Source organism: Cebus imitator, unplaced genomic scaffold (assembly GCF_001604975.1).
Source record: "Cebus imitator isolate Cc_AM_T3 unplaced genomic scaffold, Cebus_imitator-1.0 Scaffold98, whole genome shotgun sequence".
In the NCBI taxonomy this organism is placed as follows: domain Eukaryota; kingdom Metazoa; phylum Chordata; class Mammalia; order Primates; family Cebidae; genus Cebus; species Cebus imitator.
Window position 1 is genome coordinate 987,890 of NW_016107413.1, and position 18,090 is coordinate 1,005,979.

General features: G+C 37.1%; 1 protein-coding gene and 1 long non-coding RNA gene across 3 annotated transcripts in view; one reads left to right on the top strand and one right to left on the bottom strand.

Annotated features, from left to right (window-relative positions):
- LOC108309870 overlaps positions 1-18,090 on the top strand; it is a 170,036-nt gene that overhangs the window by 150,465 nt on the left and 1,481 nt on the right. For both annotated transcript variants that reach the window (XR_005201527.1, XR_001827536.2), the window contains exons 3-5: positions 4,558-4,674; positions 9,946-10,056; positions 11,751-11,810. This is a non-coding gene — a long non-coding RNA (uncharacterized LOC108309870). The remainder of the gene's footprint in view (positions 1-4,557; positions 4,675-9,945; positions 10,057-11,750; positions 11,811-18,090) is intronic.
- ELOVL4 (ELOVL fatty acid elongase 4) overlaps positions 15,650-18,090 on the bottom strand; it is a 30,714-nt gene continuing 28,273 nt past the window's right edge. Inside the window, exon 6 of the mRNA XM_017536414.2 lies at positions 15,650-17,717. Within this exon, the coding sequence (XP_017391903.1) occupies positions 17,442-17,717 (276 nt within the window). The 3' untranslated portion in view covers positions 15,650-17,441. The remainder of the gene's footprint in view (positions 17,718-18,090) is intronic.

The window sequence follows — 18,090 nt, forward strand, 5'->3', positions numbered from 1 at the left end:
CAAAAATGAAATATGGGATGAACTAAGCTACATCAATTTTTCATTAGAAAAGGAATTCCTGGCCAGGCGTGGTGGGTCATGCCTGTAATCCTTGCACTTTGGGAGAATGAGGTGGATGGATCATTTGAGGTTAGGAGTTCAAAACCAGCCTGACCAACATGGTAAAACCCCATCTCTAATAAAAATACAAAAATTAGCCAGATCCCAGCTACTCAGGAGGCTGAGGCAGGAGAATCACTTGAACTCAGGAGGTGGAGATTGCAGTGAGCCAAGATGGTGCCACTGCACTCCAGCCTGGGTGATAGGGTGAGGTTCTGTCTCAAAAAAAAAAGAAAAAAGAAAAAAGAATTCCTCCTTTCTCTCCCCATGTCAGGTCTATAACACACTGATGGCATAAAAATGATTCATTCAACAATGTCTAAATGAAACTAATTGTCTAAATGACAAACATAAGAAACATAAGTGATTAACTTTAAATGTCTGTGATTGATTTTTCCAAAAAGCAAGTACTATTGCCTTAGTTATAGTCTACTATTGTTAGGGCTACTATTGCTAGAACTTAATATATTTATAAAATCGCAATTTATCTCTATCAAGCAAGTACACAACAATTTTGGAATACATTTTGTCCAGTATTTATGCCCTAAAGAATAAAATTACTTAATGCAAAAATATACCAAAAAAATAAGACAAGCCAGAGGCTGGTAGAAAATATTTGTAAAGGATATATTTGATAAAGAACTGTTATTTGAAATACACAAAGAACTTTTTTGTTTTGAGACAGGATTCCACTCTGTCACCCAGGCTAGAGAGCAGTACCTCCCAGGCTCCAGTGATCCTCCCACGTCAGCGTCCTCAGTAGGTGGGACCACAGGCATGTACCACTCTGCCTGCCTAATTTTTGTATTTTTTGTAGAGAGAGGGTTTTGCCATGCTACCCAGGCTGGCCTCAAACTCCTGAGCCCAAGCCATCCACCTGCCTTGATCTCCCAAAGCACTGCGATTACAGATGTTTGCCACCACAGCTGGCCTACAAAGAACTCTTAAAACTTAATAAGAAAATAAACAGCTCAGCCAATCATGGTGACTACACATATAGTGCCAGCTACTTGGGAGGCTAAATCAGGGGGATTGCCTGCTTGAGCCCAGGAGTTCAAGTCCAGTCTGTGCAACATAGCAAGACCCAGTCTCTTTTAAAAAGAGAGAGAGGGAAGGAAGGAAGGAAGGAAGGAAGGAAGGAAGGAAGGAAGGAAGGAAAGAAGGAAGGAAGGAAGGAAAAAACTAAGGAACAAAGAAAGGAAGGAAGGAAGGAAAATGAACAACCCAGTTGAAAAATGGACAAAAGACCAGAATGGGCACCTCATCAAAGAAGAGATAGAGATGGCAAATAAACAAATGAAAAGATGTTCCATATCATATGCCATCAGGGAAATGTGAATTAAAACACTATCACTATATATTTATTAGAATGGCCCAAATCTAGAACATACACCAAAAGCTGACAAGGATGTGAAGCAACAAAAACTTGCATTCATTACTGGTGGGAATGCAAAATGACATGGCCACTTTGGAGGACAGTTGTCAGTTTCTTACAAAACTAAATAATACTCTTACCAGCAATCACATTCTTTGATATTTATCCACAGTAGTTGGGATCTCATGTCCATGCAAAAACTAGCACACAGATGTTTACAGCAACTTTATTCATAAATACAGAAAGTTGGAAGAAACCAAGATGTTCTTTAGTATGGGAATGGATAAACTGTAGTACATCTAGACAATGAAGTATTATTTAATGATAAAGAGAAATAAGCTATCAATATATAAAAATATACGGAGAAATCTTAAATGCATAGTACTAAGTGAAAGAAGCCAATCTGAAAAGGTTACAGTGTATGATTCCAACTATCTGACCTTCTGGAAAATGTGTAACTATGAAGACAGCAGAAAGGTCAGTGGTTGTCAGAGGTTGGGGGGAGGGATGACTAAACAGAGAATAGAGGATGTTTAAGGCAGTGAAACTATTCTATATGCTACTATAATAGTAGATACACATCATACATTTGTCAAAACCTGTAGGATATATACAACACCAAGAGTGAACACTAATGCAAGCTATGAACTTTGGGTGATCATTGGTTCACTGTACCTACCTGAACCATTCTGGTGCAGGCTGTCAATAGTGGAGTAGGCTGTGTATGTGGTAGAGCAGTGGGTATCTAGGACTCTTTGTATTTTTGGATTAATTTTGCCGTGAATCTAAAACTCCTCTAAAAAATGAAGTCTAATTTAAAAATTATGATTTATAATGAAATTTTAAAATGTGGCAAGATCAATAATGCAATAACCTTTTTTTTTTTTTTTTTTTGAGATAGAGTCTTGCTCTGTTGCCCAGGCTGGAGTGCAGTGGTGCGATTTCTGCTCAATGCAACCTCCGCCTCCTGGGTTCAAGCAATTCTCCTGCCTCAGCTTCCTGAGTAGCTGGGACTACAGGCACGCACCACCACGCCCGGCTAATTTTTGCATTTTTGGTAGAGATGGGGTTTCACCATATTGGCCAAGCTGGTCTCGAACTCCTGACCTCATGATCCGTCCGCCTCTGCCTCCCAAACTGCTGGGATTACAGGCATAAGCCACCACTCCCAGCTGCAATAACTTTTCTTTAATTTTGCTTAGATGATAATAAAGATTTTTCAAGCACTTGTATTCAAACTGTAGGAGATTTGTAGATGTGTACAGGGATGGGCATGGTATTAGTAATGTTCTTTAATCCAGGGATCCATGGCAGGGCCCTCTGGATTTAAAGTCATTAATTTCTATTATTATCACAGTGCCTGACCATGAGCACTTAATCTGATTATCTCTCCTGCTATTCTAACCAGAGCTATCCCACCACTGTCTTACAACAGGTGCAAATTAATTCCTAACATAAAGCAATCTGAGCTACTTTAGAAAGTTCTTTACATTTGTTTTGCTATTAAGTAAACTCTGAAGTGCCTCAGTCCTTGATTAAGAAATCATGCTATTTTCTATGTGATTTTCATTGCCTGAATTCAAATTATAGCATATTAATCACAATCCACAATATCAGGATTGCAGAGGTACAATTAATGTTTCAATAACTCATTAACTGAAATATTTCCCTCTGCAAAGGAGATTTTATTGTTTGCATGCTGTTATAAATATTTTCCAAGGGGGCTCCAAATTCAGAGCATCACTGTAACTAGCTAGGCTATATAAATTAACAAGGCATTGAATCCTCTACTAAGTGGTAAATATACACAATGTATTATATTACCTTAAAAATGCTTAATGCAATCAATTCACAAGAAAGAGTCTGCAATTTTTTAACTACAGAAAAGCTATTTTAGAAGTAATCTTTAGCTGTGAATAGAAAGGAACAAGAAAATCATGATATTGAAGTAAATAAGTAATGAATAGTTTGTTTCTTGGTGGAGGGGAATATAACCCTTTTTGGAAAGAATATAAAAACAATTTGTGGATCACTTATGACAAGAAAATAGCCTAGGGCAGTTATTCTTTTTCTTTTCTATGACTGTGAAAAGAATAATAATCCTGCAAATCACCTAACCTTCCCCATTACTGCCACATAATAAACTAAGAAATGAAATTAAAACAATTTAACCATATCTGAGGATAAATGAACTTTTAAGGGGATGGCAAGAAAAGTGTAAGAAATTCACATTTATTAAGCAATTCCATGAAGTAGACACTTTGCTAAATACTTTGTAAGCATTTTTAAATTTAATTTTCATATATTAATTGAATTAGAGATTATTTTTCCCATTTTACATTTAAAGAAAGAAACCCAGAAACATTAAGTAAATTGTTCAAGGTTGTATCAGTGACAAAGCTCAGAATGAATCCTCATTGTTTTAAAGATGGCTTCAAAAACATTTTCTTTTTTAGGAACACTGAAGAGCCTTCTGACTCAAGATGGTAGGCTAAGCTCATCTATTTTCTATCACTCTCAAGGCTCTGTTAAAAAAAATAGTCAAAGATTAGCAAAAATGTCTAAATCTACAGTAATGGGAAAAATATGAAGGGGCCTCAGCAGATAAAAGATTTCAATAATGTTTTGCAAGATGGAAAGTAGGCAGTTAAATTATAAATTCATTCAGCAAAGTAGAGGAAACTGCTACCAAGTTTTATGCAGAGCTGTAGTGAAGGCAGTAACAAGGTTTTCCACCACAGCCCCCCAGAATATGCCAGACAAATGAACTGTTGGAATAAAAAGCTGGGTCAAAAAAAGGCAGTTTAAAAAGCTTGTATACAGAACAAACTCCCAGTTCCCTCATCTGCAAAATCTATAGCATTATAGCACTTAAGCTTTACTTCTTATATTGTCATTGAAAAAAAGAAAGATCTCTTCTATGTTGAGAACTAGGGCATCAGCTAATAATAAATAGCACCTGGATGACTCTGTAGACTACACAATGAATTTGGTGTCTAGAGAATATTACAAACAGCTGTATACACTATCAATTACACTACAAGCCAGAGAGTAAGCGTAATCTTTTTTTTTTTTTTTCCAAGGTGGAAGTGGTTCTTGAGAGTCAAATCAGTTCTATAAGTGTTTGGTGCTCAAAACTGCATTCCCTCAGCTTGCTGCTCATTTCAATGCTGTAATGGATAGTTCCATGATCACTGGTGGTGAGTGTCCCATCTCAAGCTCATTTTTACTGCTTTTCTTTTTGTTTATCTCAGAGTTACTTAGCCTAAGAATAGGCATATTGCAGAAGTCATGGGGAGGGTACAGATAGTGTTCCTGAGTAACCAATGAGAGATAGAAATCTGTAGATAGATGCCCAATCTCTCTCATCCTCCAGATACAAGATTCCATGTGGTCTCTTTATGGTTTCCCAGAGGGTTCGTAGTAGATTTATTTCAGTGGCTCACAGTGGTAACCGGCCTAGAATATATCCTTTATTGGCATTCCCTCTTTCCCTCTCTTACTCCCTTACACGTTCACTGCAGATATCTAGAAGCAATGCTCAAGTAAACTGCATGTATTTAAAACCTGTCATCAGCTCTTAAGAAACCCCCAAAATAAGACAGGAGAGGTGTAGGAATCAGGCCTGTGCTAAGATCTGTGGATGCCCAAATTAGGCCAATTATTTGGCACTCACCCAACATTGAGAAACCTTTATTTAACATTTTTTAAAAGTCCAGAGGTCAGAAAACTGCATCTGCCATTGCTACCATCACTGATAACATCACATCTTCTTCATGCTAATGAAGCTGATGATAAATGATGAAATGTGGGATCCAGCTATTGGGAGAGTTAAGTCTGTCTGAGCTATTTGAATTATCTTATCCTTCCAAAAAATCCACTCACTCCAGTACATTTCATCGGTAGAATATAAACCAGATCCAAGCCTGTAGCTTCAAGGAAGGTTGGAAATATAGATTTAGCTCTCTAGACTTTGCAATAGGTGATATGTGGGATGTTATAAGAAATGAGTGGGAATGCATGTCAAGTGGATTGAACAATATTGAACACAGTCTGCTGTGCTGCTACTCAACATCTACAATCTTCTGCCTATGTTTATCTTCCAAAGAAAAACCAGAGGAAAACCAACATGCTCCAATCTTGCGTAATACAACAGAACCTTTTATAAACAAAAACATGATCACGCTCTCCTAAAAGAGAAGATCCAAAGTCTGTTCATTGTATCCATCTAGTGATATTGTTCATTTCTCCTCTAGTTCAGTTGTAATTCCACCTTGATATCTTTTAAACTTAGGGCTAAACTACTATACATTTTACCATCAATAATATCCCTTGTATCAAATAGAAAGGAACAGAGAGAGGAAAGATTTGGGGTTAATATACGCAAATATAAACACAAAGCAGGGAAAAATACGCAAAACTATCTCAGATATTGTTCTTGCAACTGGTCACAAAATCACAAATAATATGGTTAACCTAATTTTCCACTGCTTATTCCAGTTGTCTTCTGCCTCAGTCATTATTTAAACTGGAGAGGATTCTTTACATGGTAGAGAAGCCCCAACCTTCCTTGCTGAATGATTCAAGGCCTTGGAAATACTGTCTCTTTGGGATTACTAAAGGCATCCATGAAATTTTATCACTGGCCATGTAAATACTTGGAAGCACCAAAGAGGATCTAGTTCAGATATAGACCTCTTTTTTACCCCAGGAATCACCACAGCAGATGTAGTACTCTTCTTTGTTGAATGGCAAAAGAATCCCTAAATTCTAGGTGGCCATTTTAACTTTAAATGAAACCATTATTGTATCTCCCAGTAGAAACTTTCTTTCTCTGGGTACTAAAAATCTCTAAACCGGCACAGCAAAAAGTCATAAGGATAAAAACAAAAAACTATTGCATGTAGGTATAGTATTAATAGTCTAAGAATCTGCTTTCTAATCTATCCCTTGGTTCCCAGATCAAGTATCCTGGCCTGAGGAGAGAGAGCATCATACATTGGTGGCTGGTTTAAGAGCACGGTATCTTGAAGGGAAGTATCATTGGCTCTCAAACTGTTGTCTGCAAGCTAGGCTCATAACGTAATTTAATAAGACATTTCACTGACTTCAAGGCCACATGCTTCAGAGACAAACTTAGATTACATTTCTCAGCATCCTTTGCTCTTAAATGGAATGATCTGAATGAGTTACTGTCAATAGAGCATGGGTTAAATTTGATGATAATCGTCTCCAAATCTTGGTCATTGATGGCCTGCTGCCTCCATGAAATTCTCTGAGACACCCTTCTGTAAGTCCACCTCCTCAGCCTAATGCAGAAAACCAATTGAGGGAGGGAGCCCTGGGATCTCTGAATGACTGTGGGCAGAGCCTTTCACTCTGCCCTACTGACCTCTACTGCACCGTGAAAATGGAAATAGAATTTTAAAAAATTATCTATGTGTTCCATCATATTATATTAAGCCTGTTAATTTTTGTTTTTTTTTTTTTGTTTTTTGAGATGGAGTTTCGCTCTTGTTACCCAGGCTGGAGTGCAATGGCACGATCTCGGCTCACCACAACCTCTGCCTACTGGGTTCAGGCAATTCTCCTACCTCAGCCTCCTGAGTAGCTGGGATTACAGGCACGTGCCACCATGCCCAGCTAATTTTTTGTATTTTTAGTAGAGACAGGGTTTCACCATGTTGACCAGGATGGTCTCGATCTCTTGACTTCGTGATCCACCCGCCTTGACTTCCCAAAGTGCTGGGATTACAGGCGTGAGCCACCGCGCCCGGCCCTTGTTATAGTAATTATAGTAATTATAATTACTATAATTGGGGTTGTTATAGTAATTATCCAACCCTGACTAATACATGGAAAAATAACTAAATTCCATATATGTGAGACCATTGCCTTATTTATTTTATTACACATTTTTTTTGCATATGATGCAATGTTCTGTGGCATACCTTGGTGATGGATAACACATTCAATAAATTTACAAATGGATTGTATTGCTGGTAAATTCATTCCAGAATAAGTGTCATTCTAGTAAGAATGAGTTGATCCCTTTTCCTAATGGGAGCAAAGTGGCTGGCTATTCCAAGTCCATATAACAAGGTCAACACTGGACTCTGCTGTGGGCAGGTGGGCACTCAGCAGTGGTGCTAGCCAGACCAGCCGTGCTGAGAAGTCCATACCATTTGAGCCCATGTAAACCTCTCTCTTGTAAATAATGTAAATAATATTTGGGTTATTTTCCTGTGGCTGCCATAACAAATTACCACAAAATTAGTGGCTTAAAACAATAGAAATTTATTCTCTTACAGTTCTGGAAACCAGAAGTCCAAAATGAAGGTGTTGGCTGGGCTGTGCTCCCCTTGAAGGGTCTAGAAGAGAATCCACTCCTTGCCTCTTCCAGCTTCTGGTGGCTGCCAGCATTCCCAGCGTCATCACCCCAGTCTCTGCCTGTGTCATCACATCACCATCTCCTCTTTGCAGGTGTAGCATTTCTGTCTCATAAGAACACTTGTAATGGCATCTGTGGCCCACCCAGAGAACCCAGAGTTATCATCTCATCTTAAGAGCCTAAACTTAATCACATCTACAAAGAACCCCTTTTCAAATAGGGTGACATTTATAAGTCCCAGAGCTACCATGAAGCACACTACACTGTACTTTTGTCCATTTTGTTTATAAACCCAGTAAGCAAACATGGGGTGGTTAGGAAAACTAAGGAAGGAGGCTGACTAATATCCATAGAACAGATTATCCTGTCTCTCTGTTTATTAACAGCCTCTTCTGCAGTAGGTGCCTTTGGTGAGCATTTACATGGAACACAAAAAAGTCATACTCAGAACCCCTTGTCACCAATCCTCAATTTTATTCCTTCCAAATCCTTGAGCATCTAGCCAAATCATTATCCATTACCGAAAATCTGATATAAATGCATGACCCTGGGAAGTTTTCCTTCTAGGAAAAGGGAGCAATCAGATGTACTGCCCAAAGTTCTTTCATTAGCTGGATTTTCCTTCCACACACATTTAAGCTGTAACACTGCCACAGTTCGTTTCTAGCTATTGTTTGCATATTCTGTGGAATAATTTGTAAACCACGTCAATTACTTTCTTTTACAGTTTCTCAACAAGGGTCCCCTCATAAATTAGACTTTGTCCCAGATAGTTTGAATAAAGAGACTTTAATGAAGGGATTACACATAGAGATGTAGCCAGGGAAAAAGAAACAAACAAGGGATGGGGAGGTGCAAGAAAACTAGCATGAGTGTGATGCTGTTATTATTCTCTGGAGGAACAAGGAAAGAAACAGAGCTTGGTGAGAATTAGATCAACAGAGAAGCAGCTTCCCAGCAGGGACTGCGGTTGTGGAGAAAGGTATGTAGGGTCAGAGATGCAACACTAAAGTAGGAAAAGAGCGTGGAAGTGTCCTACACACTCTGGAAACTTTTGATCTTCCATTGGCACTTACTATTCATTGAATCCAACTGGAAGACGGCTGACAAGGGAGCCAAGATGATGTAGCCCATATGGTTCAGCATTTCAGGGCACAAAACAGAGCAAAATGGATCAGAGGTGTGCAAACACAGTCAGCTAACATTTCACAGGAACTTTCATATGGTCAAACGTGTGGGCTGAGGGAGAAATGGCAATGCAGCAAGAACAGGTGCAATGGTCACCTGAGGTGTTGCTCATGCCTCTTACCTGTGCCTTCATGACTTTCTACTTGATGAAGGAGTGCTGCTGTGCATATCCTAGTTTATGACAGAACACCTAGACTGTGATGGGTAGCTGTTTTCATGACCATTTGATATTCTGTGGTCAGATACACAAATCTCTGCCATGGCCTAAAAGCAATACAAGATCTGTTTCTTAATAGTTATTTGGAGACTAGGTCATGGCTTTGTTCTAAAACCTGAAAGGATTGTGCTGTAATTCTAAATCAAGGTTTGCCAGGGGCCTCCTATGGGATTGCTTTCTGCCAAACACTCCAAGCACCATTTAATCTGTTGGATCTCAAATCTCAAATATCAGAGCAGCATGCACAACAGTTCATAGTTACAAATCATTTTCTTGCTCTGGACCCCATTGAGAACCGGCAATTTTATGGATTACTTGATAAATGGGTCAAAGTAGCACATTTAAAGGTGTGTTTGTTGTTTCAAAAGTCCTGTGAGATGGTAACAATCATTGGGTCTTTTTAATAGTGGGAAATTTTCATAGCAATTTTCTTTTACCCACTATTAAAGAGATAAAATGATTATTACCATCTCATGGGATTTTTGAAACAACATATATACACCTTTGTATATGGAGGAGGAAATATCTCAACTTGCTATAAGCTACTCGACTCCCATAAATTTTATTGATGTCATGGCCTTTGAATTTACATAATTTGTTTTTTCCTCCCACTTTCTGGCACATATGTTCCTTACCAAGGAATCTATGATGGTTGCCACTTCCTACTTATCATAGCCAGTCAGCATGTCGCTAACCATTGTAGTGGAACAAAGTGATATCCTATGGTGTGATGAGACAGACAAGGTTCCTGTGGACTAGATTATTACAGAAAACTGGAGAGCTGAGGTAAGATAGCAAAGACATTAAGTCCTTTGGATGCATTAAAATTAAAATTTAAAAAAGGATAGCAAAGATGTACAGCTTACTTTACAAGGTGAGAGAAATGACTTCTGTTATCTCTTTGTTGGAAGGGAGAAAAATACTTTTAGCAGATTCATAGCAGCATGTCAGCTGCCAGCATTTTATTTGCTTCAGTTAGCTAACTACATCTGAAACAGCCATTGAATTTGGAGTTACATGGTTAATAATAGTAGTCTCCTCAAGACTCCACCATTTCTGCTTGGGTCAAACAGGAGTGTTAAATGGGGGTATGACATAAAATCATCACCCCTGAATTTTTCAGACCTTGGATGGTGACATGAGCCTCCGACATTCACCCAGAAATGTGGCACTACTTTTGGTCTATTGTTTCAATAAGAAGGGACATTCTAGGAGCTTCAGCTTGGTCCTTCATACCATAATGGCCTTCATTCCATGAGATAGGGAGCCAATGTGGGAGTTCAACCAGAGTTGAGTATGTCTAATCCAACTATACATGCAGGAACTGGGAAGGGTATGTTTGAGGACCCACTGAGTCACTGTGAGACGAACTCAGATCACCAGGCCTCTAGACTCCCCCATTTTGACTGGTGAGCACAGTAGCAATTTGGTTGCTCAATGAGCAGCATCAGCTCAGTCAGTGTCCGAGTAATCCTCTCAAAAAGTGTTTAATTTCCTTCCCTTTTGATGAAAGCAGGAAAGAGGATTTATAGTATATCCTATAAAATCATCACAGAATATTTCAAGGGAAACCAATATTCCCTCAATTTAAAAAGCTCTAGGTCTGTGTACTGGACCAATGATGGGAATTGGTGAGGGGCTGTGTCTCTCATTGTAATTACTCAAGTCAGGCCAGTGTTTACCAGATTTAGTCTGTTATACTAATCAAGAAGGACCTTAGTCCATCTGTTTCAGTGCTTAGGACATCATCATAAATTGGCCACCACCATAGACACCCACAGGCCAAGCCATTCTAACAACTCTGGCTCTTTTGCCAGAGTTGTTATGGACTATAACACTATAACAGAGTTGAATGGACTATAGTCACGTCCATTTCATCTCTGGCATTTAAATATTGCCATTTGGTGTCTGCCAATCTAATACTCTAATTCCCACTGAAATTTAAATTAAGGAACTCATTTTAGGGAATCTTCCTCCCTCTGTCATCATCCCAATCTATAGAAAGTAACCACTACAGAATTTTCCAAGGATGCTTGTGGACCTTACCAACAGATTTCTCAAACATAGAGAGGAGGTAGTCAGGTGGGTCACACATGGTAGATCTCCAACATTCCTAACTCCATTAAGTCTCTAGAGTCTCTCCTCCACGTTAATCCAAAGAATTTCTAACATATATCTGAGTTTAACATAGGCTGGTACTGAGTCCCTATTTCAGCTGAAAAACTGAAACACCAGTAAAGCTGCTCCTTACTGTTGAGCTATGGCCTCAAAATAAGAATTTTTGGTTAGATATAAGAACTATATCAATAATTTCAGTTTATTCTAAAGATACGTTTCTGCCTGCCTTAACACTGAGAATCTATTCCTATACATATGTGCAGATGAAAATTAGCCAAATTCTATCATCCTAACTGCCTCCTCCCAGGATAGATTTTGTATTTGTTCCCCTGGGGCATGCTGTGATCTAATTGTCTTTGCAGATCTGATGGCACTGAAAGGGGAGAAGGCAGGCATAAAGAGGATCAGCATTCCTTTGGAAGGTAACTACCTTGGTTGAGGTCATTATGGAATCTCAAGCAACAAAGGACTAATGTCATCTGACAGGAAGGAGAGACTGCTTTTATGAACAGGCATATTCAAAGCAGTTTAAAAATTCATGTTCTCAGGTTCATCCAAATCTACCCAAATATCCCCATTCTGTTCCTTTAGGTCCCATCCTGTCATGATCAATGCCACAAATTTCACATAGGAAACCACTGAGGCTGTGAACTCAAGTTGTAATTCTGCAACCCAAAGGTGCAAACTTTGAATTTTGTTTTAAAGCATTTCAAGTCTGCAGTTATGATATATAAAAGGGTCTCTTAAAAGGGTCATAGAAGCTGTCTGCAATTTTTTCCTTGCCCTGAGCCAAGAATTTAAAATAGGAGTGAACCCTTTTTCTGTAAGCTCTGCAGTACAATAGGAAGCAACGCTGCCACTCAAGTTTTCTCTATTTCTTATTGGCACTACAATAGTGCAGTGGAGCAGCTGGTCTGTCAAAGGACTGTCTTCAATAGCTCTTCCATCCTATGTGGCCATAGGTGTTAATTTAGCTATTTGCTTCATGGAAAACAGTATCCTATTTCCCGGTGGTCATGAAGTTATTACTGCCTATAAACTCAACAGATAACCAATCTTGTATTATATTTAAAAGTTGATTTCTTGATTAAATTTTGATGCTGACTGCTGAGCTAGGTAAGGTTCATCACATGAAATAGATAACACTCAAGGTATTTCAAGCAGAAAATCTTTAGTTCAAAAGATGAGGTGCTTATAAAGTTATTGGTAACTTGGAGGAATAAAAGTGAGGAGGCTATCCTCAGTCTTTAGCTTAAATTCACACAACCTCATCTGTCATAAGTGCCATCACCATTAGCACTGTCTGTATTCATAAAATTGATGCCAAGATAATGGAATGTGTTATCCAATTGTTTCCAACACTTTTGTCTGTAGGAGCCCATTTATATAATTGTTCTACTACAGAAAATTTCATGAGTGCCTCACATTGACAAAACCTAAATTTATGAGGGGATCACATGGGAATCTGAGAAATGTGATTTTTAGTTTCCCAGACTCTGTAATACTAAAGGAGGTGAGAAAGAACATACAAAGGGGAAAGGAATGGATTCATAGTGCTCAAAATCATCTAGTACACGAACCAAAGATGATGCTTGATAATCTGAAGTAGTTAATATTTAGGGTAGACTTGAAGATGTAAACTCCAAATCTCAACTTTAATGATAAATTAGAAATTTGTTACCCAAATTCATCTGACTGCTCTTTTTCCTCATGAGGTCCCCTGCTACTTTTATGTCTGGAGGAAAGATTAGATACCACTTTATGAGGGCTGGCAGTAATAATTCAAGCATAACAAAAACAAATGTTGAATATAGCTTTGAAGAGCAGTTTTTCTTTTGTGATGTCTTTATTAAATTTTCACTAAGATCTGAAATCAGAGTATATTGGAAACCCAACTGTATTAGGTACAACTGATAAACTCTAACTATATAATATGCTTATAAAAATTATAAATGTATTTGATCCCATTTTATTAATTAGAAAACAAGCCACACTCAAAGGTGAGGTGAGACTGTTGTGAACATAATGCTATCTATCGTACAAAACTCATAATCTCTCCACCCTCTAATTACCAAGCAGCTAGCTAAACATTATTCTTGAAAGACTGGTTCTTAAAACAGCTTCCTCACAGGGAGGAGAAACTCAGTTGAAATGTAATGCATCATGAGTGACAAAGAAGGGATTTCAACTGGATGCTTTCCTTTTTCCCCCATGACAAATTCAAAGAAAATACAATTCAACTGAGAAATGGAGCAATTTGACTGGCTTCTCTAAAATTGCAGAAAAGGGATTCAGGAATACCTAAAGACTGACAGAGGACACGGAATATGTATGTGGACTGATGAAATATTTATTCTTTATAACTCAATATTGTATTGAAATTGAGAAATAATAATTTCAAGATCCTGTTTTTAGAAATAGCCATAGTATTTAAATCTTTCAAGATTTTCTTTTGTATTTAGTATGGCTTCTCATTTGGACATATCCTGTATAGATATTATTTAGACATATTCTGTACAGATGTGCAAGTGCAATGTGACCTTCTGATAGCTGCATTATAATTAGATAGATATTAAATGATGTGTTTCAGTGTGTACTTCAGGATTCTCCTTCAGGATTCACAGCCTCCTATGAAAACAAGTTCAAAAGGAGCTGTGCCTTTCAATTCACAGCCATGCCTTCCCCTCTGCAATTTATAAGAAAACTAACTTCTAATACTTGTATGATTTGTAGTATTTTGCAACAAAAATATTAGGTTGGTGCAAAAAGAATACTACAAAAAAAGAATCCATTTCTACTTCTCTTTCTTTTCACAAATATTCTTGTCATTCAGAAATTATCTGCCTAAAATACCAAAGACTAAAGCATGGATTCTAAATTACACCACTAATAAGGACTTGCTTTCTAAGGTCACTTGCCAAAATTACTTACACGCTGAGTAGCAGGTGACAGATTTTCTTCAGCAGATTTTATGATTACTGCTCAGATGCTGTGTGCCTGTGTACACAGCTCAGTATCACAGTGTCTCTCACCTCTGCTGCCCTATTAACCATCCAGCAGGATGCTGAAATCTGCCACCCAGGTCCATGCTGAGCAGGCCAGCCAGCATACATCCTGGATAGCTGTAGCTGTTTTTTTCTTAGTAAGAATGGTATTATGAGTACAGCTGAGATTATGGCTATAACAAGGAAACAGCTGAGACAGTGTGAACTCCTCAGTGTGGTGTCTCATTCTGAAGGTGAGAGAGATTCAAAAGTTCTGCTCCAATAGTCAATATATAGCATCTGACTTGTTTTGTCAAATAGATAACACAACAAAAATCACTTATACCTCTGATTTCTCTTTCTCATTTATAGGGTAGCTAAGAAACAAGCCTATAAATTAAAATATTCTTAATAAACTAAAAACACTGCTAGATTCCATGCTCTAAAGTAAAAACATAATAATCGATGCTAAAATATTTTTGAATACCCTAAGAGCATGCATAACAAAAGAGAGAAAAAGAGAGAATGAATTAATAATATCAAAACTAAAACTAGTCATCAGCTTCCATCAGCAAAGCAGTCAAGAGTAACAGACTTAGGAGGCCGAGGCTGGAGGATTGCTTAAGGCAAGGAATTCAAGACCAGCCTGGGCAACATAGTAAAATCCCATTTCTACCAAAAAAAGGAAAAAGTAACAAAAGAAAGAGCTACAGTCATCTATTAGAGAGGAAAACTCATGTCTCAGGTATTTCTAGTTATTGCAAGTATTTAACAAATTCCTTGTCTTCTATATAAGAAAATGTTACTTTAGTGACAAAGTTTTACCAAATAGGAGACATACTCTTTATTCACCAGTTTTTAGATATAAGGCATGCAACATATCTGTGATAACAGAGAAGAAATTATGAAAGCTCTGGAAAAGGCTGTATTTATGACATTTTAAAATAATCTTCTATCAAGAAACTTATAGTAAGGACTGAATGATTTAAATTGAAGAATCAAGAACATACCCCTTTACGGAAGAATAATTTAGAAAAAAAAATGGTATGTTTTATGTCTGAATGCAAAAGCTCTTCCAAAAGCAACTAATTTTGAAAGTAAAAATATGCTACTATAGAAAGTAAGCTTTTTACCAGCAATTGTAAATACCCAAGTTCTAGTTTGATTTCTTTTCTACATAAGAAATTAGCAGCAGAAAGCAATTTAGAATTAACTAAATCAAATAAACATCTAGCAGTTTACATTGTAATAAACTGATTAACAAAAAAAATCATTTTCCACAGCAGAAGTGTATTTATTGTGCTGAAATCAGGTAGCAGGGAATGAAGAGCTCTTGGGAACCAGTACAGAATGTTCACAAAGATTTACAAATCTCTAGTCATTACACACTGAACAATAAAACAAAGGTGTTGAATCCTCTTAGACCAAACTATGTGTTGAAAATTTTCTGTAATTCTCATGACTGCATGCCTTTGGGGGAAAAGTATTCATTTTTAATGCACAATAAGTATGTTATAGTTTACAAAATATTCTGAAGTAGTCTGTACAAACAGCATACATCCTACACATGCAGCTTTGACATGTTGTTGAGATACTTAGAAATATTCATGCTTTTTTTTTTTGGTCACATTTTGTCTTCTTATAGTAATCCCTTTGCAACATCCCTTAACAAATTAACCTATGTAGTAAAATATGGTACAAATTCTTTCCTACTTTATTTCCAGTTGTTCACTTATATTACATGAAACACTTCATTTGTAAATAGCAATTTTATTTTTATAGTTCTGACTACTCTCACTTTTATTCATGTTGTGTTTTAACAACACTTTGTAACATCGAGCATTGAATTTAACAATCTTTAGCACCAAGGAGTCAAGAATATTGCACCAAAATGGGTTTATACTTCATACCTAGTTAATAAATAAGATCTTGCAACTTAGTCACAAGGAAAACGTTACTCCAAAATTAAACACACTGAAAGAGAAGGATAATTTCACAGAAATGTTTGATGTATGCTATTTGTCATAAAAGCAAAAAAATACTAGCGGATTTGAAAGTTAATATTAAAATTTACATTAGAAGACTCCTTGATTTTTTAATTAAAATTTATTTAATTTTAAATGTTCTTTCCAACAGAAGAGGTAGGTATTTTTCCATATATGAAAAATCAGTAACAGCCACAAATCAAAACAAGGAAAGCCTGATAAAAATCAACATATTCTAACAGCACATAAATGTAACTATCTTATGATGTTACTAATAAAGACATGAGTTGTTTCATGTTTCAATCCAACAATAATCTTAAATTTCGTAATATATTTCTGCTAGTAACAGTAGTATTCAAATGTTGCCTTTTCATCAAAAAAAAAACAACAAATTGTTTCCCCACAGTGATTTGTGCCTTGAGTCGTGGTGATGTCCGAGTCACCAGATAAGATTTTACTGCAATTCTTTCTTATTTTCACCAACACCATTATCATCAAGCCTCTAAGATTCTACAGAGATCAGCAGATTTAAAAAATTTAATTACAACCAGAGTATACTCTGACTAGAGGTGGAGAGATTTGACCATTCTGGTCAGCAAATGAATTCAAATGCGCAAGTTTAAATGTATCCACATTTCATTTCAAGTTTTGGACAAGAAAATGTAACACAACTGATTTCGGTCAGTAGACAAGATAATTAGCAATTTATCAAAAAAAATTCATAAAGATTGTTTCTGTGATCATCTAAAATTCAGACCGAAGAATGAGTGACTGTAACATACATGAAATATCTCACCCTTTAGACAACTGGATGCCAACAGGGGGAGAATCTCCAAAGTCACATAATGATTGCTTTGGTCTGGAGAACATCAAGGCTAATTAAAAAAAAAAAAAAGTTAAAAAATTCATAAATAAAACATCTGGATATGGTATTAACACTTTACTCAGTCTAAGTTACTAGTACATAGAGCACATTTGTCTTTTCTCCCCACCCCCAACTCTCCTTTGCTTCTGTTTTCCCTGAAATTTTATATGATATGGGAGTTTTTCCTCACTGTCAACAACAGTTAAGGCCCAGTTCAATTTACTCTCCTTTTGCTTTTCCATTTTTCTGGTTTTTTCCATTTTGTATCACTAGTTGTTTTTCTGATTTGCTCACACCATTTGCTGAAATACCATTCATGGCTGTTTTTCCAGTTTTTGATTTCCTAGGCTCTTTGTATGTCCGAACGTAGAAGTTAAGAAAGAGAAATATGAAGCTGATTGCATAGGCAATTAGAGCCCAGTGCATCCATTTGGGGAAGGGGCAGTCAGTGTAAAGAGACAATGCTGTGTGCCCAATGGTCACATGGAATTGAACCTGAAAAACAAAAAACATAATAATTTAATCTGAATAGTAAACAACTTTTAACAACATCAGCATCTTCTACATAGCTATCACAGGCCCAAATTTTGCCACACTCTGCAAAATTTATTGTTTTCTGGCTCCCATGGCCAGCTACTTCTCATTCACAGCTCAAATGCCCTCTTCTCAGTAAGGGCTTTCTGACAAGATTTCAACTGGCCCTCTCAATCCCATTAACCAAAGACTTTTTGCATTTTTTAAAAGGAGAATTATAACTATTTGAAATTGTCTTTAGTATTTGTTGCTTCCTTATTGCCTATCTTTCCACTAGAATATAACTCCAGAAGGCAGGACTCTGTCTTGCCTATTGGTAATTCTTGAGTCCTCA